The sequence below is a fragment of the Protopterus annectens genome, chromosome 8.part0 (genome assembly GCF_019279795.1).
Source record: "Protopterus annectens isolate FY-2018-M chromosome 8.part0, PAN1.0, whole genome shotgun sequence".
Classification (NCBI taxonomy): Eukaryota; Metazoa; Chordata; order Ceratodontiformes; family Protopteridae; genus Protopterus; species Protopterus annectens.
The window spans coordinates 718,856,341-718,880,014 of NC_056741.1; the positions used below are offsets into that span (position 1 = coordinate 718,856,341).

General features: G+C 41.4%; 1 protein-coding gene across 1 annotated transcript in view; it reads left to right on the top strand.

Annotated features, from left to right (window-relative positions):
* Nucleotides 1-23,674, top strand: part of MECP2 (methyl-CpG binding protein 2) — a gene marked incomplete in the record, with an annotated part of 882,599 nt that overhangs the window by 553,963 nt on the left and 304,962 nt on the right. Inside the window, 1 exon segment of the mRNA XM_044080168.1 lies at nucleotides 19,939-20,289. Coding sequence (XP_043936103.1) covers nucleotides 20,102-20,289 — 188 coding nt within the window.

Sequence of the window (23,674 nt, forward strand, 5' to 3'; positions counted from 1 at the left end):
CTGACTGTCCTGTTCTGGAGGCAGTCGGAGGTCACTTATTTTTGTATCCAGGTGCCTAGCAAGAAATAAGACAGCTGGGTACAAAGTATCATTTCCAGAGGGTACCCCCCTCTGTCCATAAGGAGAATCCCGGACATTCCATCCAGTTACAGGGAAAAAGCAACTCTAGAGGTCTGAAAGTTGCTAGAAAAAGTCATCCAGCCAGTCCCAGCAGACTAAACAGGATCTGGTACTTACTCAAGGTTCTTTTTGGTTCCGAAGAAGACGGGACTGGAGACCCATTTTGGACCTCAGCAGACTTGACCAATATGTAAAGGAAGAGAAGTTCCGGATGGTCACGCTTCAGTGTATACTTCTCTTCTTAGGGAAAGACAATTGGATGTGCTCAATAGATCTCAAGGATGTGTACTACCACATAAAGTTGGCCAGGACATCCAGAGATCACCTGCTTTTCCGGCTGGGAGCCACTCGTTTTCAGTTTCGAGCCCTGCTGTTTGGTCTCACTACAGCCCCCAGAATGTTCACCAAATATATAGCAGTGGTCACGGCTCACCTGAGGCATCTAGGATTCCAGGTGTTTCCATACCTTGATGATTGGCTCCTTACCGCCATCACCAGGCATCAACTTATTCAGGCAAGAGAGTGCACACTGTCACTCTGCAACCATTTAGGTATTACAGTCAACTCAGAAAAGTCTGCCTTGTCGCCATCGCAGCATATCGTTTTTATCGGGGCAGAGCTAGACACCGCAACCACCACTCTAAGGCTACCAATCGAAAGAGTTTTTCTTCGTCAATATGTCAGCATATTGGTATCAAAAGACAGAGCACCAGTTTCAGAAGTTCTGAGAATATTGGGTTTGATGGCTGCAGCAATCTTAGCCATACCATTAGCAAGAATGCATATGCAGAACTTTCAATGGCTGTTGTTCACTCAGTGGTCTTAACAGGATCTTCCCATGGACCACACAATGTTGATTACGAGCTCTTGCAGGAAAGATTCCCAGTGGTGGTTGACGTCTCTTCATGTCACTATAGTATGTCCCTTTGTTCTACCCCCTCCAGTAGCCATTGTGACCACGGACGCTTCCCTGATAGGGTGGGGGGGGGGCATTTTCAGGGAAAGACTGCCCAAGGCACATGGACAGATCAGGAGTCACACTTGCATATCAATGCTCTGGAGATGAGAGCAGTCCTTTTGGTGTTGCAGTACTAACAGGACTCTCTTCCCCTAGGAACAGTTGCAATTCAGACAAACAATGTCAGTAGTCTCGTACTTGAACAATCAGGGGGGAACCAGATCTTACCCTCTTTGCGGAGAAGCCCTCAGAGGTTGGCAGTGGGTTGCTTTCCCCCAGCGCTTTCTGTTGGCAATGCATATCCCGGGGAGATCCAACGTGATAGCAGATAAACTGAGCAGGGCAATCTGGTTGCCGCATGAGTGGTCCCTCAAGAAAGAGATTGCGAACAGGATTTTCCGCAAATAGGGCCGGTCTTGCAGCGACCTTTTTGCTAGTCACATCAACACAAAATGCAGAAGCTACTTTGCTCTGATTCCTCCTCCGGGAGAAGCCCCGAGGGACGCACTCGTACACGACTGGCCCCCGGGTCTCCTCTATGCATTTCCACCAATCCCATTGATACCCAAAGTACTACAGAAAGCAAAATCCCTGGAAAGGACCATCATTCTTATAGCCCCTCATTGGCCTTGGCAGATTTGGTTCCCATTCCTTCGACATCATCTCCTGGAGGATCCCTGGATTCTGGACCCAGTTCCAGACCTTCTGAGACATCCGTCAGGGAACCTTCATCCTTCTCTGCAGTCATTGAAGCTGACAGCTTGGCTGCTCCAGTTTCCCTCATAGCCAGGCTTCATAACTTCTCCAATGAGACAAGACAGATTATTTTGTCTTCTCATAAGCCGTCCACTAGAAGATTATATCTTAGTAAGTGGAAGAGATTTTTCGTATGGGCCTCTAAGCATAACATCCTTACCAAGCTTCCTCGACATCCATTCGAAAATTCTTGACTATGATTTTTAACAAAAGAGTGGCAGCCGCAACAGTTCGGGTCCAGTTGGCTGTTATTTCTAACTTTCATCTTGGGATTAACGGGTTAAATATGTCTCACAAGTTATCCAAGGCCTTTCTCAAGGGGGGCATTTCATATGAGACCACCTGTGAAATCTCCCTATTCTCCATGGAATCTAAATGCTGACAGAGTATCACTGAGGACAAATCCATCTTTTTTGCCCGAAGTTTGTTCAGAAACCAATATCAGCCAAGTTATCGGGTTACCAGTTTTCTTCCCTAATCATTCCAGCAAGTTGGAGTATATGCTGCATAAACTTGATGTTAACAGACAGCTCAGATTTTATTTGGCTAGAACAAAAGATATCAGGAAATCAGACCAGCTCTTGGTTTCATTCTCTGAATCTAGGAAAGGTAGACCAATGGCTAAAACAACTGTCTAAATGGTTATCTGATTGTATCACATTTGTCTATTCAGCTGCTAATATGCCTTTGCAACACAAGATTAAAGCTCACTCAACCAAAGCAGTTTTTACATCCTCTGCGTTCCAAGCCAAACTGCCCCTTGATAACATTTGTGCAGCAGCCACTTGGTCAAAACCTCATACCTTTTTTACTCATTACAAAGTTGATAAGGCCTCCAGGGACAGGACTTCCTTTGGGTCTATGGTCCTGAAGAATGTACTCCCATGAGCCACCCGAGATTGATGGTGCTAGGGATGCTACCCATCAGTCAAGAATGAACTGCGAGATTGAACAGCTTCACATTAAGAAGTTATGTACACACCTTAACGTTCCATGTGAGTTGTTCATCCCGCCTTCATTCTTGCGTTCCTCTTTCATTCCCCCTCCTGGCTGATAGCTGACTTAGATGTTGGTCTCATCCTGGTTGCTCAATGTATTCTTTCTTTCCATAGGGGGATAGGTTATAGTACACGCATCAAGCAAGATCTAAGGTAATTCACAGTGCATCATGGGATAGGGGCTTGGCCTCAAGCTACTGGAAGACCTCGAGCTTTGCATATAGCCGTACCGGAGCCGATGGATCGGCTCTGAACCCATCAGTCAAGAATGAAGGCGAGATGAACAACTCACATGGAATGTTATGGTGAGTACATAACTTCTTATAAATGTTGTGGCCATCTTAGTTGACAGATTGAAAGTAATCATCTGATGTTAATCTTCATTTATTTATTACTGATGGGTCTTGGTTCCGTCCTTGGAACCGACTTGGCCAATATAACAAGCTCACACCAGCCAAATACTCTCGAGCTAAGGTTACCCATAGTGCCCCTCTTCTAATCTTCCCAGATCTCGTTTCTTGCGTAGACTTTCAAGACGCGTCAGTCCGGCTCTCAAGCTGGTTTTTTTTTCACAAATTATTGACCTTGTTTCTTTTATAATTGCTTAACTCCTATTTCCTTAGTCATTTATACCTTCTGATACTTTACTACTGGTGCGAGTGAGAATTTCCTTCCCTTTTATCTTTACTGGTATTTCTTAGTACCATCGTTGGTACAGGCCCCTCCCTTTCCTTTTAGTAATTTATGTATACCATCATTTGTATTCTCCTTTCCTTTCATTTACCTTTTGGGTATTTTTTTTCTTCCTTTACTGTTATTAAAAAAAATAATTCATTTCTTTATGTGTGTGTGACGATCATTGACAGTTTCTTTTTACTGTTAAATTTCTGTTTTTTATTACTGTTGGTTTATTGTTTTTTGGATAGTAGTGTTGTGGTGGACAAAAAGGGCACTAGTTTTAAACTATGTGATGTGTGGCAGGAAGATGCCCATCTGTCCTGTGTCTGTTGCCTAGGAGTACTGCACTTAAAAGTTCAACCCCCATATGAACTATGCAAGAACTGTAGTTCCCGCACATTAAGTGCAAGAATAAGCTAATCCTGAAGGGTCTTTTAAAACCCCCTTTCTTGGAGGCTTTGTCTGAGGAGGAGGTCTCAACCCGTCCTAAAAAAGAGTTGAAGAGGAGCCAGTAGTCAGTACCTTGGTCTCCTCATATGCAGGTATCGAAAAACAGTAAGGCCCAGGTTCCTACGGAACCAAAAATTGCTAAAATGACTGACACCTGTGTCAGCACCAGAGTCGAAAACTCCGTCCATGGTGCCGTCCTTGACCACAGAACCGATAGCGACAATGAGTACTATTCCCATGGTCCCGACCCATTCCATGGTACTACAGACCCGCTTGGTACCAAAATTAGTCTCCCCATTAAAACAGGTTACTCCCCCCCCCCCCCCAAAACAACCTTTGTCTTTCGACCATGGTGTCAAAGGTCGACACACTTGCCAGGAGCAGATATTCCCCGTCAGTTGACATCTTCATTGGGCAACTAAGTCCATTCCTAGATCAGCCTGAATCTCTATTGGGGATGTCAACCCGTTCCACCAGGAGTCTTTCGGAGCTTGACATAGTGAGACTCGTGAACCAGCTCTTAGCTGCCAGGGGCATCCCAACCCCTTCTAGGACCTCCCTGCCACCTGAAGCTGAAGGTTTTTCTCCACAGACTCCAACTTACCTTCCTCCTTCAACCTCCCAGTAGGTCTTGGAGCCATTGATGCCGGCGCCTATCCAATTGCCAACCTCTTCAGTCCCATTGGTAGATCTTACTTGGTTCCAGAGCCTACCTTGTGGATCACAGCTCAGTCGGAGCAGACCCACTCTTAGGACTGGAGTGTCAGAACCATGATCCCTAGTACAATGCCAATTTTTTCTACAGCGCCGTCTATGGTTCTGGCTGCTTTGACAGTTCCAAGTCCTCTCGTGGCTCCTTGCCTGGAGGTGAGCTTATCAGAGCAGGGTGTGATGCCGGTTCCAAGGTTGTCTTTTTCTGTTCCGGGCTACCATCCCTCTTCAGGCAGGCCTGCCTCCCAGGTTATGGAGAGGGCACTCGCCTCAGCAGGCTCACAGTTTGGTGCTGGAATGCCATATATGCATGCCTTCTGGTTCGTAGCTGCCACAGTCCACTACTCTGAGATATCTGGCACAGGAGCAGCAGGACACCCTCTCTTCAGAGTCCTCTTTTGATCTTCCCCCTAAAGAGCCACCCCGTAAGAGATCGTGCAAGAGGCAACACATTGATTATCTGTTAGAATCCCTCACCAAAGAAACTGATGTGGGGGAAGGGCCCCCAAGGTCACCAACTGAGGATGTCTCCTTTGGAGACATACTGGAGATTTTGAAACAGAGGGGTGACTGGAAGTCCACTAGAATTCCACTAACCTTGCCTCGGAGGAATCTGTTTTCTTGCAGGCTTTCTGTGCCTGACCCTCCACTTTCTGGGTGACCCCACCTGCAGTTGGTAAAACTCATCGTGCAGCATGCCTGGAAGGCTCCTGACACTGTTGAGCCAATCCCCTGGAGACTGTACAAAATCCTCTCCTCTCCAGAGGATCAACCCCATTGGTCCAAAGGCTTGGTAGTAGATGCTATTGTGGTGGCGACAGCTACCAAGAAAGAACTTGCAGACTAGAGTCCTGCTGTTCATCCTCCAAACAGGGAGTCTTGGATGATGGACAGACTTGGGAAGTGGGGTTTATGCTTCAGCGACCTTTGCCATACGGTTGTTGAATTACTTGACACCTTTTACTCATCTCCAAAGGGACCTGAATACAGAAATCTCAGGGATGTTATCAGGTGCGGCACACTGGTGCAGCGGTTAACGTTTTCGCCTCACAGCAAGAGGTTCTCCGGTTCGATTCTCGCCTGGGGTGCCTTCTGTGTGGAGTTTGCATGTTCTCCCTGTGTTTGCGTGGGTTTCCTTCGGGTACTCCGGTTTCCTCCCACATTCCAAAGACATGCATCTGGAGCATTTCTCCCCGGGCCTCCGCTGAAAACAGGCTCTGTGGAACCTAGTCAGACTTTCCCGGTCAACAAATGATAAATAAATAAAAAATAAATAAATAAATAAATAAATAAAGGTGCAGTGTCTGATGAGGTACGTGACAAAGTTGCCTCACAGCTTGCCACCGTGGAATCTGTGTCCAACTCGTCCATGCGGTTGATTGCACATACAACCGAAGGGATGGCCGGAGCAGCGGGTACAGGCATTGTCATGAAACGTCACGCCTGGATGCGCTTGTGCGACTTTGCGGACCCTTTCAAGTCTTACTTCGTCAGTGCTGCTGTTGATGTTTCCTCTTTCTTCGATCCAAAAGTTAGAGACACTAGTCAGGTGTGAGAAGGACGGAAAGACCCTATCTGCTGTGGGCGTACGTTTTTCCACTCCCCAACGATCCTATACTAGGAATCAGATAAGTGGAAAAATGTGGTTCAGGAAATCCCAAGAGCCATTCCGTGACACACGTGGTGAGTTTAAAAGACAAGGGACTGGAGGCCAATCATGGACTTCCAGCATCCTGAACAAATTGGTCAAATAGACCAAATTCTGGATGGTCATGGTTCAGTCTGTTCTCCCGTTTCTGGAAAAAGACTAGATGTGCTTGATCTCCAGGATGCGTTGTACCATATAAAAATGGGCAAACACTCCAGAAGACCTCAGCTTCCAGCTGGGAACCAATTATTACCAGTTTCGAGTGCTGCCCTTAGGTCTCTCCACAGCCCCCAGAATGTTCACCAAATGTATGACAGTAGTAACAACTCATCTTGAGACTGCAAGGCTTACGGGTGTTTTCATAGTTAAACAATTGGCTCCTTGCCGACTCCCGCCAAGCATCTACTGCTCCTTGTCTTGCATTACACCCTACAGCTAGCACGACTCCTAGGAATATCTATAAACAAAGAGAAGTCACAACTGCTACCTACTCAAAGCCTAGAATATATAGGAGCAGCATTCAACACAAGGACTTGCATTGTCGCCTTTCCTCATCACAGGCTTTACAAACTAAGATCTCAACTCCAATTGATGCTCTCTCAGGACAAAGTCCCCAGGTCATTTAGTCCTTCAATTGCTAGGATCAATGGCAGCAACTATTACTGTAGTTCCCTAGAAAGACTACATATATACACATGAGATTACTACAGTAGCTCCTAGCCTCTCAGTGGTCCCTATTAACACATCCTGTTTCCCACCCAATCCGCATAACCAGCCGCTGCAAGCAAGATCTGAATTGATGGATGAAGCCAGAAATGGAACTATGGAGTCATCCCTTCTCACCCTTTCAGCCCAAGGCCTTAGTGACCACGGATGTATCCCTGATGCAGTGGGGGGGCATTTTCAGGGAAAGACGGTCCAAGGCACCTGGTTGCCCTTAGAGGTCAACTTGCATATCAATGTCTTAGAACTGACGGTGGCACTTCTGGCATTGCAAGCATTTCAATCTGCCCTCCCGTTGGGGACAATTGCTTTTCAGTCTGACATATTAGTGGTCTGGTACATGAAACAGGAGAATCGGATCCTACCCATTGTGTCAGGAAGTCATGAGAGTATGGCAGTGGGCAATAGCCTCCAACCGCTTTCTGGTAGCAATGCACATTCTGGGGAGCTCCAGTGTGATTGTGGACAAACTGAGCAGATGCAGTCTCCTGCCTCGAGTGGTCTCTCAATCCCAAAGTGACAGAGATTTTTCATCTCTGAGGTCAGCCTTGCTGAGATCTTGTCACGTCCCCCACCATCCACAATTGCAGCAGCTATTTTGCCCTAATCCCCCTACAAGGGGTTCCCCAAGGGACCCTGTAGTACACAGTTGGCCCGCAGGTCCACTTTACACCTTCCCTCTGATCCCGCACTTCCTAAAGAAAGCTCTTTGGTTGAGAAGCAAAGTAATCCTTATTGCACTCTATTGGCCCCAACATATCTGGTTTTCCTTCCTTTGGCCTCATCTGGTTCACTGCCCGTGGACTCTGGATCCTACTCCTGGGTTACTTTCACACCCACAGGGGCTGATCCATCCAATTCTGTCGAGCCTCAAGCTGTCAGCTGGGTACCTCCACTTCCGGTAATTGCCAGGCTAAATAACCTTTCTTCCTCTGTACGAAAAGTACTTCTGGCTTCCCATAAACCATCCACCAGAAAAATTTATCATAGCAAATGGAACAGATTTGTTTTTTGGTCTCGGGAGAAGGTGCTGGACCCCTTTCTAGCTCCCATTAGTTAAGTGTTGGAGTATTTATCAACCTTACTCCATTCAGCAGCTTCATCTTCTACGATCAAGGTCTATTTAGCAGCTATCTCAAACTTCCATAATGGTTTCCAAGATTCCTCACTAATACCTCACCATCTCTGTAAAACCTTTTTGAAAAAAAAGTGAGTCATGCATATAAAACCACCCTTCAAAGAGCCCATTGAACTTTGAATTTGACACTGGTTCTGCAAAATTTAACTCATCATCCCTTTGAACCTGCTGCCTCCTGCAATATAAAATTCTTGTCTTGGAAGACTTTTTATTCTTGGTAGCCATTACCTCAGCGAGGAGAATATCAGAATTGCAGGTCTTGTGTGTAAAATGCTCTTGCATAGTTTTCCACAAAGAGAGAATATCTCTTCAGACTAACCCCTTCCATTCTACCCAAAGTTTTCCTGGAGTTAAATATCAGTCAATCCATCGACCTACTAGTTTTCTTCTCAAATTTTTCCAATAAAGGAGAATATTGCTTACATTTATTAGATGTAAATAGACTGTTTTTCTACTTGGACAGGACTAAGCCTTTTGGTAAATCTGGCCAATTGTTCCTGTCCTTTTCAGGACCCAAGTTAGGGAAATCAGTTTCCAAAGTTACTTTAGTAAGATGGTTGAGAGACTGCATCTCTTTTATCTATCAACAAAACCAGGTACGAACGTTTAACTACCAAAATCAAAGCACACTCAACCAGATCAGTTGCTACGTCATTGGCTTTTCATTCAAGAGTTTCTATGGATGACATTTGCTCAGCAGCCACTTGGGCTACCCCTCATACTTTTATCACTTATTATAAATTGGATTTGGTCTCCAGGGGGCGAGCATCCTTTGGCTTAATGGTGCTCAGGAGTATCCTTCCATAGGTCCTCCCAGGACACAAAGTAGCTAGGGACTCTGTCCCATCAGTCATGAATGAATGAAGATCAACAACATCATATAAAGAACTTATGTTCTTAGCATAACATTCCATCTATGTTGATCTTTATTCATGAGATCACATCCACTGACCCCTCCGAAAGACTCCTGGCGGTTCAGATTTGGTCCTAGTCATATGTTAGCTTATTTACTCAGACAAAGCCTCCATTTTATTAACTTTACGGGCAAACTTGATCTGAGGATATTAGGAGGGGGGCAGTATGGATAACCTTACCTCGAGAGTTTTTGGCTGGCGCAAACTTGTTATATCAGCTGAGTCTGTTCTGAGGATGGAACTGAGAGCCATCAGTCATAAATGAATGAAGATCAACACAGATGGAACGTTATGGTAAGAACATAACTTCTTTTTACCTAGTTTGAGTGGCTTAGATCATTCACAAACATCTGATGATATCAGAAGACGTTTCACTCTTATAGATGTTATGAATAATAGAAAAACATTGGAATTTCCTATTCAAAGTCAATTTGATTTCCCCTCTCTGTTTTGCTGCGAAAGTCTAGTTATAATAATAATAACGCCTGTATAAAATTGGATCCATTTGCATCAATCTTCACAAGTATAACAAAAGGAACTAAACAAGGCTGTCCTCTTTCTCCTTTGTTTGATTTAGCTATTTAAATTTTTGCAGTTTTAATTAATCCTAATCCAAAAATTCAGGGTTTGAGAATTAATCAAGAATAGTATTCAGGCATTTGCTGATGATGTTTTATTAACTTTGCAAAATTCTGATGATGCACTTGAAGAACTGAAATCGATTATAGAACACTCGGTCCATTTTTAATGTACATTTTAATAATTTTAAATCTAATTATCCTAGTAATAGGAAAGGTTTATTAAATTCAGATCTTCAGTTAATTGGTAAAGAATCTCCTGATTTACTTTATTTAGGAATTCATACCTTAAAACTACTGAAGAAACTTTAAATTTTAATTGTGAAAAAAAATCATGCCTTCACTAACTAATCACCTCTTGGAACAAAATTATTATATTTTAAGTTAGATTACAGTTAATATGATATTTCCAAAACAAGTATATATATATATAACGATCTCTTCTTTGCCACCTAATAAAAACAAATTAAAAGGATAAGTAAATTATTGATAGATTTTTATGGTTTCCAGTTAAACCCAGATTGAGTTTAGATCATCATTTGAGGCCTTGGAAGTTTAGATCCATTAATTTCCCAAATATAGAAACCTATACAAAAACAATAATACTTGAAACTATTTTAATTGAATAGATAAATGTCATGGATTGAAAATGTTTACATCACCTGCTTAATATAACTCAAAATGTTTAAATTTTAATAGTTACAAATCTTACAATCTCTTCTAGATAGTTATATATTCAGATTACTATTTATCCCCCTACAAAATCATATATAAATCAAAGTTTAAAGAGCTTTAAAAATAATTTCAAATGTAAATTATAAATTTTGGTTTGAATACTTTTTCCATTTTCTTTAGTTAATTTTTTTAAATAATGTATCAATTCATATACTTCATAAATGTGAAATACAGCAATTTTTTTTGCTGGTATCAGTGTTTCAGTGAAGTTGAAATTAAATCTTTTGAGTTTGTATCTACAATATAATGTTGATTTTAATGATTCATCTAATTTATAATTGGTTATTAATTTCATTCATACCAAGTTTTCTTGTGTATCTCTTTATGGAAGGAGAGTCCAAAATTTATGATTCTAAATGAAATTACATAGAGACATGGAAATCAATAATCTGATCTTTAAATTACACACTATTAGCTATAGATATTAGTAATATAAATGACACATTTTGGAATTCCATTACAAACATTCTTTAACTGAATGAAGAACAGCTTCTTCATTCTATTTCAAACCTATCCTGGTGTTTATATTGGAGGTAATTCACTTGAAAATTTATTCATAGAGTTGTTTTGACTTGTTATACAGTTGTGAAATTTAATAAGCGATTCTCAAGTTAAATGTTGGAGATGAAATAAATATTGCAGTGCTAAATGGTCAGACAGCTTTTGTCCTATGTTTTGTGAATTTTGGGAAAAGATTGAAGATTTTCTCAAAGCCCTATGGTCTGATTCTTTTGTGCTTACAGAAGAGTTAATATTATTCAATGTTAGAAATCAGCAATCTGAAAGTTATTCTATTTAACTTGGACATTTCTTATATTAGCTAGGAAAAATGACAAAAATGGAAAAATCCTTTATCGCCACAATTTAGTTTCTTCTCTCCTTAAAAGAAACTGCTATTAAATAAACAACAACTAAGAACAGAACTTATCCTAACAAATTCAAAAACAATCCTTGGTTGAAAGTATTTGCCCTCATTTAAACCTTTTTTATCATAAACTTTAATTTTCCCCTGATAATTAAATCTTTAGTCATAACTTGCTACTTGAAGATATCTTAGTCTCGGGCAATTTGTATATAGTGTAAATAGTTTTTTTTTTTCTTTTTTGGAAAATGTACTATTATATTCAATTTGTAAAATGTATTTAAATATATTCTGTAATTCCAATCTATATGAAATAGTATAGCGGAGATATACCAAGGACATCCATGGATGTGAAAGTTTAACTTATTACGAAAGACTAAAATATCTGAACTTGTACAGAGTCTCATATAGATATTTAAGAGGCGATCTTATTCGGGTATATATGACATTTAGAGACAACTACCTCCTGGAATGTTTGGGGCTATAAAAAGTAGTACAGATACAACAGACAACCTATGTAGAAGATTCTATAGGATTGAGAATTGTACAAATAGCTTCTTTGAGAGAGAAGCTGATTCATGGAACAGACTACAAAATTACATTAAAAGAAGCACTAGTTTAAATATTTTAAGTGCAAACTGGACACTTATTATGGGAGCAACTGTTTTGGTATATTGGCAGACTAGAAGGGTATTCATGCCCATGCTTGAAATATTTGTGTGTATGTAAAAGAGCACTCTTGGAGACCAGTTCTGGATCTATCTCCTCTCAATGGTTTTGTAAAGAAGATTCCAAAATTGAAAAAGCTGACCCTTCAGTGTTTGCTATGATCCCAGATCAGAGTATTATGGTAACTTTAGACCTCAGAGATGCTTACCATTACATTCCAGAAGCAAGTAACTTTAAGAGATCTCTAAGTTTTTGTGCGTCTGGGTGACACTGTCAGTTCTCTGCTTTACCCTTTGGGCTTCCTGATGCAACAAGAGTGTTTAAAAAGTGTATAACCACAGTGGTGGCCCACTGCAGATTGCAGCGTATTCACATTTTCCTTATTCAGATGCCTTGCTCATGTCTGCAGCATTTTTTTCTCAGTTGTCAAAAGTCTTTAACAAAGGTGTCTTGCTTACTAAAACATTTGAGATTCCAGAAAAATATGCAAAATTCCTCCCATTCACAGGTTTCTAGTTTGGTTGCCTGATTGACATTGTGTTGTAGAAGGCTTTTCCCCTTTAAGAGGAACATTTGTATCAGGAAATCTTCCTGAATTGTACTCACCATTCTTTATCTCCTGCCAGGGAATATTTCAGGATATTAGGCTTCATGACTTCTGTGATTTTCATGATTTCCTTTGCCAGGCTACATATGAGAAAGATTCATCGGTACCTCAAAAAAAACATGTGGACACAGCATTCTCATCCTGTGGAATTTCAAATTGCAGTCATGGACTTTATCAAGTCAGAACTAAAGTAGTGAAGGAATCAGATGGCTGACGGTCTCTGTCTTTTTATTCCACCTTCCTTACCACATTGTGTATTGACTGATTCTTCAGATTTTGCATAAAGTGCAGTTTACAATGGAGTAAAAGTTCAAGGACTATGGGACAGTTCACACATGACAAAGCATATCAGTATCCAAGAAATGTCTGTGATTCTGCTTGTGAAGTCTTTACATCATCTTTGGAAACCAGGTCCTCTCAAAATCATTACCAGCTACACCACAGTTATGTGGTACATAAACTAAGGAAGCACCAGGTTATGTCTTCTGTTTCAGCTGACAATGATAGTGTGGTTCTTAGCTCTTGAGCAGTCTTTAACTCTCCAAGCTTCTTATATACCATCAGGGCAGAACACAGTGTTAGACAAGCTAAGCAGGTCCTGGGCAGACCCTTATGAGTGGAAACTCAACAAAGAGGTTTCTAGGAACTGATCCAAATGTGGGGAACCCCACGGTGGTAGATCTTTTTGCTTCCTTTCAGAACAGACAACTAAAGAGATTCTCTTCCAGGATTCCTTGCAAGCAGGCCTTAAGAACAGATGCTTTTTCATTCACCTGGTTGGAGATGTTTATGCATTTCCACCCATTCCAGTGATTGGCAGAGTAATTTTGAAGATTCAGAAAGACTGTGCAAAAATCACTGAGGTGATTCCCTTCTGGCCCAGTCAGAATTGCTTTTTCCTTCTGTAATTGACCATAGGCAGTTAGTGCAAACTTTCTCACACTGTATCTGCTCTTACAGGGCAAGGTGAGCTTGTTATACCCCAACATTAAACTACTTCAGCTGACTGCCTGGATAATTCAGTTTAAATAATTTTTAGGCACCTCTTTCATAAGAATATGCAGCAGGTACTGGGAGGCAAGAAAGTCCGCTACTAAGAAAGTCATTAAATGGCAAATGGAAGACCTTTTCTAGTTGGTGCATGGCCAATGGCTAGGGACCCATCAGGGGTTTAGTGCCACTTTTGCTCAAATGTTTGTGTGCATTACTTTCCTCTGGCCTCTCTTATTCCTTTATAAAGCTTCACCTTGCAACCACTTCAGTATGTCTGCCCTTGGATTCCCCACTGTCTTCGGTTTATAATCAGTCATCTTCTAAAATGAGTTTTATATGCCAGTCATCCTTGTAAACAGGTTTCCCCCCCTTGGAATCTCAATTTTGTGGTAGAAAAACTAACCGTGTCACCCTTTGAATCTGCTTGTCAAGGTGAATTAAGGTTCATCACTTGGAAAAATGCTTTTCTTATTGCTGTTATATCTGACATAAAGTAACTGAGTTGCAAGTTTTCATTGTGGGAGAACCCTATCTGATTTTTTGGAAGGACATGGTCACTCTATGCACAAACCTCTCTTTCATGCCCAAGGTTGTTCCTGAGTTTACATTGACTCAAGCCATCAGTCTCCCTGTTTTCTATCCAAATCCCAAAAACAAGGGAGAGAAGATTCTCCTTGCTCTGTATGTGCTCAGGTTACTCTACTAATATCTTGACAGAACTAAGTCCTTCAGGAAAGTTAATCAGCTATTTATTTTCTATTTTGGGACTAAGAATGATCAACCTCTGTCTGAACAGACTATTTCCAAGTGGCTTTCTTATGTTACATTTTGCTTCTCATCATGGAAAATCAATTCCAGGCAGTATTAAGGTGCATTCCACTACAGCCTTAGCTTCTATGATGGCTTAATGGACAGGAGTGGACTCAGAAGTACTCTAGAGCCAGTCACTTGGTCCTTTATCCATACATTTAGAAAGCACAACAGACTGGATTCCTTTTCCAGGTCCAGTGCAGGCTTTGCTAGGGCCACTCTTCAGGGGCTCCTGGACCGTTATCCTTTGCTAGGACCACTCTTCAGGGGCTCCTGGACCGTTATCCTTTTTTTCTCCCAGGTTGGATAAGCTGTTGTATTCTGCCCATAGGCTACTGTAACAGTGAGAATGATGAACATGGTACAGTTCTGTAAGTTGCACTTACCCATAACAGTAGGTGGCCAAATTCTTCATTGCTGCAATAGCTGCACTCACCCACCATTCCCTTTCTTTTGTATAATTTTAGTGAGATACAAAGTTAGGTGTTATTTATATCTTGTTTCAGTTCAGGATGAGTTTTTTGGTTGGGGCAAGAAAATCATGTATTTAGTAGTCACTTTACTTCCTCCAAAATGTGTCTAGCCTGTAAGCAGCCCGAATGACTGGGGGGGGGTGATGAAAGTTTTTGGAAGCTGCCCAGTTGCTGTGGCCTTGACAGCATACAACCCATAGGCTACTACAGCAGTTAAGAATTTGAACATTTACTGTTAAGGGTAAGTACAATTTACAGAACTGTACTTAACTGCTTACCTTTGCCCCTGATACATTTGCTGAATATCCATTTGAAATCCTTTCTTTGCCAAATTCACATGTTCATTTCTATCTAGCTGCTTCTTCTGTAACATTACTATTAGCACCTTGCGCTTCTTAATTTAGTTCATTACTCTCTGCTTTTTGTCTGTACCTGCAGTGCCATTTACATTCCATAGTGTAATTAATTGTTAATGCAGTTATTTTGATAGGTTCATATGCTGCACAACAATTCTTTTGAATATATTTTTCCAACTTAACATGCACACATTAATGCTTGGCATTGTAATCTTGTATGCAGTTGCTGCTTCTCATTTCTGTTTGAATCCATGTCCTATTTTCCTAGGATTTTCATTTCAACAAAACCACTTAAGCAAAAAACTAAATACAGTTTTATCCCCACAACCCATTTTAACTCATTCCAAACACACAAAACTGTACATTTTCCAACAAAAGGTAAATTCTTCTCAGTATATTGGTGGTTGTACCGTATAGGCACCTACATCCCCAAACTTTAACTGTTCTAAAGTCAGGCTTAGTCAAGCTGAAAATGCATGCTAGAGCTTCTCTTCCTGTTGCACAGATGCTGCTTATCCTTGCCCATGACTGTTTCCCTTCCAGATGTGGAAGAAAAGAAAGCTTACATTCTCTCTGTTAACTGAGTATTAGCCTTACTCAGAAGTGCACGTGCTAACCTTAAGTGAATAAGTTCTGCATTGTTTAATTGCTAAAGACTGCTGGGATGCATCTACTTAACTTCTGCAGAACATCACTCAGAATGCACCATTTTTAAATTCATCCAGGAAAAAATATAGGCACAACTGAGATGAATCATACATACAAAAGGTCAATAAGTTCAGAGTGTTGTAATGCGACAGCAAAAAAAAAAAAGTAGTGGAATTCATTTGTGTTCTAGTAATGAAACATCTGAAATGATGCACAGCATTTTGCAGTACTACTAAAGATATAACGCTGCCTATACTTCAGATTATGTCCATTATAACCAGTTAACATTAACTTTCAGCCTTTGTAGACAAGCAGATGTGCCCAGGCCTAATGTTTCATCTCAGTTAACAGCCACCCAGCAAGACCCTTGGTGTCAATGTACACGCTTAAAGTTCCAAAGGTAATCAAAGTGGACAGTTTAGAGGTAACTTACCTAACTTGTAGAACAACCTTACAAACTAACCTGTGGAAGATTTTCATTTTCTGAGTTTGAGCAGTATGAAACATTTATTTTTTGTTTTAACTCAACTGGCAGGAATGCACAGAAAAGTCCCCTTTTTATCCATAGTACCAAGTAGGAATATTCCATTCTGGTGTAGAGTTCAGCTAAAGCAAAAATATGAATGAACTATATTACTAGCCAATGTTCTCAAGAACTATTGAAATATTTTTTTTGTTCTTAACTACAAACTTCTGAACAATAAAATGTGTAAGCCAGATTGTTCATTTGGTAGATGAGCAGTTATTTTTCCGTTACCACAGAGTAGCATCTGTCAGTTTTGACTAGTAGACCTTGTTCTACAGTGTATGTACATAGTGGATTAGGTTTAGGAGAGGCATGTTTGGCTTTAGTAATTGTCCTTTGCTTCTGTGTGAAGTATAGTCATCTTTGTATACTGTAGGAATTTTACACACCTAACTAATGTTAGTAATAGTATTACATGTATGCTAGTAATTTTTGCTTAGTCCACAGCGATTTGTTAAACATGTATGTGGCTAATGTGTGTGTGATTTTATTCTCACTAGTCTACCTGTATTGGAGCAGGTAATAAACATTCCCTTTGTAATATTTCCTGATGTAATTTGGCTGTACACTGTGGCAGGTAGTCAATTCTTATTTTACTCGAAGAATGTGGGAGTGGGGGTCCCTTTGGTCATGAGGGTGCAACAGGTCGTCTTTAAACTTTTTTATGCTATTTTGTGTGAAATGGTCTTTTATGAATTGCATTTTAAAAGTAAGTTTATAAGAATGTATGGGTTAGGATCCGATCCTTAGATCCGATTTGGCTGTTGCTAAAGCTTGTGGCAACCAAGAACTATCGAGCTTATACCGTACCCATAATGCAGCAGTCCCAAGTTACCTCAGATCTCGTTTGCCACTTTCAGTCAAAGACTTGGTTGACCCTGCTCTCGAGCTTTTTTTGAGATCTCAGGTGGTGGATTCAGTCAGATCAGGTTTTTCAAGGCTGTCTGTTCCTTCCCCCTCAGTCCAAGGACATAGTGACCATGAACACTTCCCAGTTGGTGTGTGTGTGTGTGTGTGTGTGTGTGTGTGTGGGGGGGGGGGCATTTTATGGGGAAAACAGTCCAAGGTCCCCCGAAGAGGCCAACTTGCATATCGATGTCCTAGAGATGAAAGCAGTGCTTTTAGTGTTGCAGGCCTTCCAAGATTCTCTTCCTTTGGGGCTGATTATAATTCAAGCGGATAATATGTCAGTAGTTTGGTACATCAATAAATAAGGAGAGACCAGATTACACCTCTTGTGTCGAGAAGCTGTCAGTGTGTGGCAGTGGGATGATCGCATCCAACACCTTTCTCATAGCAACTCGCATTCCGAGGAGGTCCATTGTGATAGCAGATAAACTGAGAAGGTTCATTCTTCTACCTCGTGAGTGGTCTCTCAACGGGAACTTGACGAAAATTACTTTATCAATGGGGCCAGCCTTGCTGCGATCTTTTTGCTTCTCTCCTAAACAATAAGTGCAGCAAGTACTTTACCCTAATCTCCCCACAGGGGGAATTACCAAGGGATACTGTACTTCATGATTGGCCCCCCGGTCTGCTTTATGCTTGCCCACCAATCCCATTAATTCCAAAATTTCTACAGAAAGCTGCCATGCTGGAGCAAAGTCATCCTCCTTGCACCATACTGGCATATTTGGCTTCCTTTCCCTTGGCCTGCTTTACTTCATCAACCTTGGATCCTAGATTCAACTACAGACCTCTCCTGTCTCATGCAACAGGCATGCTCCATCCAAACATTTCAAGTCTCCAGCTGATGGTCTAGTTTCTCCAATGCCGTTAATAGCCAGATAACCGATGCTGTCTTCCCCTGTCAAACATATTCTTTTATCTTCCCATTAACCTTCAAGTAAATGGAAAAGATTTGTTTACTGGGCACAACAAAATCATGTTGAGCCATTCTCAGTTCCCATACATAACATACTTGAGTTTTTAGCCTCTCATTGTATTTATTTATTTTAAGGAGCTAGTTCCTCAACCATTAAAGTTCAGTTAGCAGCAGTATAAAATTTTCATATTTGATTCAAAGTTTCTTCAGTAGCCTCCCGCAAATTTTGCAGAGCTTTCTTGCAAGGCACTGTACTTTTGAGACCTTAATTTAAGGACCTTCCACTCTTCTTCCTCCATGAGATCTCAGTCTGGTACTGCAAGCTCTAATACATTCCCCCTTTGAACCAGCAGCTAAATGTGACCTTAAGTATCCTACTTTGAAAAATTGTTTTCTAGTAGCCTTTACCTGTGCTAGAAGAATTTCAGACATTTAAGCCTCGTCTTCATAACCTCTATATTTGGTTTTTCACAAGGATAGAGTGATGCTATAAACTAATGCTTCCTTCCTTCCCAAGGTGGTGTCAGAATCTAATATCAATCAGGTCATTATGCCAGTATTCTTTCCTAAATTTTCAAACAAATGTGAATACATGTTGCATTTATTGGATGTTCACAAACAGTTACGTTTTTACCTGCATAGAACAACAGACATCAAGAAAACAGACCAGTTGTTTTTTTTCCTTTGCAAAATTGAAATTGGGCAAACCAGTCACAAAGGTAACTTTCATTTGTCTATACCAAATTGGGTATTACCTTATCACAACAGGTATGAGCTTGTTCAGCTAGGTCCATGGCAACTTCAGTTTTTCTTTCCAGAGCCACCATGGATGATATACGTGCCTCAGCAACTTGGGCTACTCTTCATACTTTTATTACTCATTACAAGTTGGATCTAGTCTCCAGGGATAGAGCATCATTTGGTTCAACTTTGCTCAGGAAAATCCTTCCTTGCAGTCCACCTTGAATTATAGGCAGTTGTGGGGACTCAGTCCCATCAGTTGAGGAAAGAAAGAAAATTGACAATATCAGAAAAAGACGTTATGTACTTAACATAGTGTTCTGTCTGTGTTGTCCATTTTCATTCTTCCTCAACTCCCCACCCACCAACACCCATCCTTTCTGTTCGCAAGCTTCTGGAATAATGGGCTGTTAGAGGGACATCATTGTCCTTGATATTGAGCTCCAGATATAGTTTTTCTGTATTGAGCATACACAATTTTACATCTCCTATACTTATGCATATTAAACATTTCCTTTCTGCTAAAGGTCAGCAAATATGATCTGAGGTAACTTGAGGTTGGTGCATTATGGGTAAGGCAGAAGCCTGAGAGTTCTTGGTTACCATGAGCTTTAGTAACGGCAGAGTCTAACCTGAGGATTGGATCAGAACCCATCACAGATGGAATGTTATGGTACAGAACTTCTTTTTATTGCTTATAATTTTCCCTACAGCTGTGTGTGTGTAGTAGCATTTTCAAAGTTAATTTTAGCCCAAGAAAACCATGAACATCCACATCTGTCATCGTGTCAGTTGCTCCTCCTTTGATACGAGACAGAGACAAGAAAGTGTTGACAGTTTGGTTTGAATAGATTGAAGTATAACATGTACTCCACACTTTCTTTGGTAAACTTGAATTTCTGTATTTGTTTATTGTTTTAATTTCAGGTCCATTACAGGTAGCCTGCTTAAATCTAGATAGAACAGTTTTACTTTATTTTCTTCACATTAATTAATTAATTAATTGAATGTTTTATTGCAGGGAGGACCGAACAGAGGACCAAGACCAACAGGGTGAAAAAGGCAAGCAAATAAAACTCAAGAATATAAGGAAAGAAAAAAAAGAAGATGGAGAAGAAAACCATGAACATCCACATCTGTCATCGTGTCAGTCTTTAGAGTCTGGAGAAACTGATAAAGCAGAAATGTCTGAGGAATATGGCACTCCTGCTACTTCTTCTGAGGCTGCAGCATCTCCAAAGCAGCGGCGGTCGGTCATTCGAGACCGAGGTCCAATGTATGATGATCCTACCCTTCCCGAAGGCTGGACAAGAAAACTAAAACAAAGGAAGTCTGGTCGTTCTGCTGGGAAGTTTGATGTTTATTTGATAAAGTATGCCAGCTTTTTGTTTCCTTCTTTTCTGGATAGAAGGTTTCAAGTTGTTTATCGACAGAATTTGCATTTGTTTAGAATGTTTCAGGTTACCCCATATATTCTCTTTTTCCAGAAACTTTCTGTGCCTTTTTGCAAAATGGGATATCTTCAGATGGGCGTCTCTGAAACAATACAGAGCAAAACCATGCCAACTGATAGAAACAGAATTTTTACAGTGGATGTGAACTACGTGCAGTCTGTTTGATTTTACAGGTTTTTTTTTTTTTTTTTTACATCTGTAACAACTTTGTGAGGTGAGAGACTGTTGTGGGGGAAAGGTGTAAAGTACAGTAGCCTTCCACTTTTCTTAGGTTCACAGGTGTATGCTAAGCTAATGACTGCTGGGACCTTTATAAGCCTAGCCAAACACCCCAATTGTATTCCACAAGTGTACATGCCTTAGAGGTTATTTTAAGGGATATAGCTAAGCTAGGGCAAGATTCACAGGCTGCTTCTGTCCATTAGAGATATAGGTGCAAGACCAGGGGTGTATTTCCAGATGCTCTTCGGGTTTCACTGTTGCAGTCATTACATTTGGGTTATCGGCCTGCAGGTAGCCCTCAGCCAGCCTGAATACCAGAGTCTTGGATTCCTGCATCGGATGCTGTCTCTTCTTTCATGACATCAGGTCATCAGGGGTATAAAACATGCAGCTGACGCCATTACCCCAGTCTTTCTTGCTGTGCAGTGCCCGAAGCAGAAGCAGTTCGCAAGTACCGGTTGGCCAATTCCTGAAATTTTCGTTTACGCGTTTCAGAACCGAAGTCTTCAAAAAAGCTAAGTACCCCGTTGGGGATCCTTTTTCTTGCTCTTAAACCAATGTCAGTAAAAGTTAACAATTGTCTTACCTGTGGAAAGCAAATACCTCAAAGATTTTCTTTCGTACTGCATTCCTTGCTTAGAGCCAGACCACAACGTCCCTCGCTGTCGGTTTTTTGCTTTATTCGACCCCCAAGCTATTCGTCGTCTGTCTATTTTTGCAGCAAATTATTTTGGTACTCTAACTATCCAGAAATGTCTTCGGTAAACCATCCGACTACCGATATTCCGAAATAACATAAAGATAAAGACAGAGACAGACCACATAGGTCCAAAACTGCCGACGATACTTCATTAAGCTAGTCGCCAGTTCGCCGGTACTCAGTGAGGTGCTTTCGCAGCCCCTGATTCCTGCTACTTCAGATTTGCAGGCCACTGCTGAGACCCATTCCGAGTCCGGTATGCCGCAAGATGCTTCTTCAACTATGGAACCTGCCATACCTATCTCTGCCTTGGATGGGTCCGGAGCTGCTGTGCAGGCACCGGCTTCTGAGGGTGTGTTCAGGCCTACAGACTTGCATTTCAAACAGACGCCATCTTCTTCTTCAAGGCCTAAAACTCGACCCACGGCTAGAAAACCACGTCCAAACCGCATGGTCAGGCCCATATGCCTAAAAAACAAATGATGAGAATGGCTGAAGACCTTACTACTTTAATTAGGGGAAGCCTGCCTTCCCCCTCTGAGACCTAGAACTGATTTTCTTTCGGATTCTTCTGACCATGATTCTGAAATTTCTGTTTCCTTCGATTACCAGGATTTGCCATTATCTACCTAATAGGATTCTGATGCAAAGGATTCCATTCCGTCTGCTTCCCCTCCAGAAGATTTTTCTTTTGGTGAAACCTTGTACACTCTTAGGGAGCATTTCCACTGGGGAAAGACAGGATTACTCTGACTCCAAAAAGAGGCTTAGGGAATTCTTACTTCTCCCTCAACACAGGCCTTTAGCTATCCCTCCTGTCTTGGACATTGTAGATGATGTTTTCTTGGAATCTTGCCTGGCCCTAGACACTTTACCTCTAGCTCCCAGAAAACCTGACCGGTATTAGAGTACCTGACTCTCTCAAGTTCCTCTTCAAGAATCCTACTGCGGACCCAGAGACCATTTCCCAAGGACCTAAAGGCATTAAGGCTACTACTGCCAAAAACCCTACCCCCCTCAGATAGGGATTCCAGGGCCTTGGACAGATGGGGTAAGAAGGTATACACTTCGCTTCTTTGGGCGTTAGGGCCTTAAACTGTCTGTTTCATATGTTAAACTACCAGCAGCATATTATGGGACTACTTTAAACAGAAAATGATGTTGATTCCTGACTCTGCTGAACATAAAGAATTACAGGATTTAATGCATTCTGCTGAACAAGTTGGTAAACCTACTTTGCAATGTGGTTTTGACTCTTTTTTTAGAAGCATCTTGTAGGGCTGCTGTCACTGGGTCTGTACTTAGAAGGCATGCTTGGCTTAAGGAGCAAAACTTGCCAGATCATGTTAAAGCTAAATTACTGGATGCTCCCTTAAACTAAGACTGCCTGTTTGGCAACAAAACCGAATAAGTCCTTAAAAAATATAGAGGAAAAAGCTAAATCTGTGCAAACTGTTAGATTTCTCCCAGATTTAGTAGGCATTTGCCTTCTAATTGGTCCTTTCCAGTCTCTTCCAGGCCTTCTCAGTCCAAACCCAGGAACCGCAGACCACCTAGGCTACAGTCTCAAGGTACACACAGGCCTAAGCAGTGGGAGGCTCCCACTTCCAAAGCTGGAAGTAGTAAGACACCCCCCTATGGAAAATGTCACAGTGATTTCACCTTAACCCATCCAAAGCCCTGCTCAACTGCTTGCTCCCTTAGGGGGAAAGATCACCCTGCATGCAAAAAACTGGGAACTCATTACCCAGGACAAATGTGTTTTAAATATAGTTTTCCAATGATACAGATTCCACTTCCACACCATACCAACCTCAAACGATTGGCCAGACCTACCCCCAAATCAGTGGGAAGAGGCTCAACAGCAGGTTCTCTCTCTTCTAAGTATCAGGGCTATTCAGCCTGTCCCAGCAGAAGAAAGGGGACAAGGGTTTTACTCAAGACTTTTCTTGGTATCCAGAAAAGACAGCTCCTGGCGTCCTGTCCTGGACCCCTCTATTCTAAACACCTTTTTGATGATCCCAAAATTCAAAATGCTAACACTTCAACAGCTGCTTCCTATGCTAGGCAGGGATGCCTGGTTGGCAACCTTAGACTTTAAAGGAAGCTTACCTGCACATTCCAATAAGGGAATCTTGCAGGCTCCATGCACTGTAACTTCTCTGCACTTCCCTTTGGCTTATCTACTGTGCCCAGGGTATTCACAAAGTGTCTAGCTCCAGCCATTGCATTTTGCAGGCAGAGTAATATTCAAATATACCCATACCTGGACGATTGTCTAATTCAGGCAGAAAGCCAGGACATGCTATTAAAACATCTGGCATTTGTAAAGAAACTTCTAACCTCGCTGGGGTACACCATAAACGAAAGAAATCCCATCT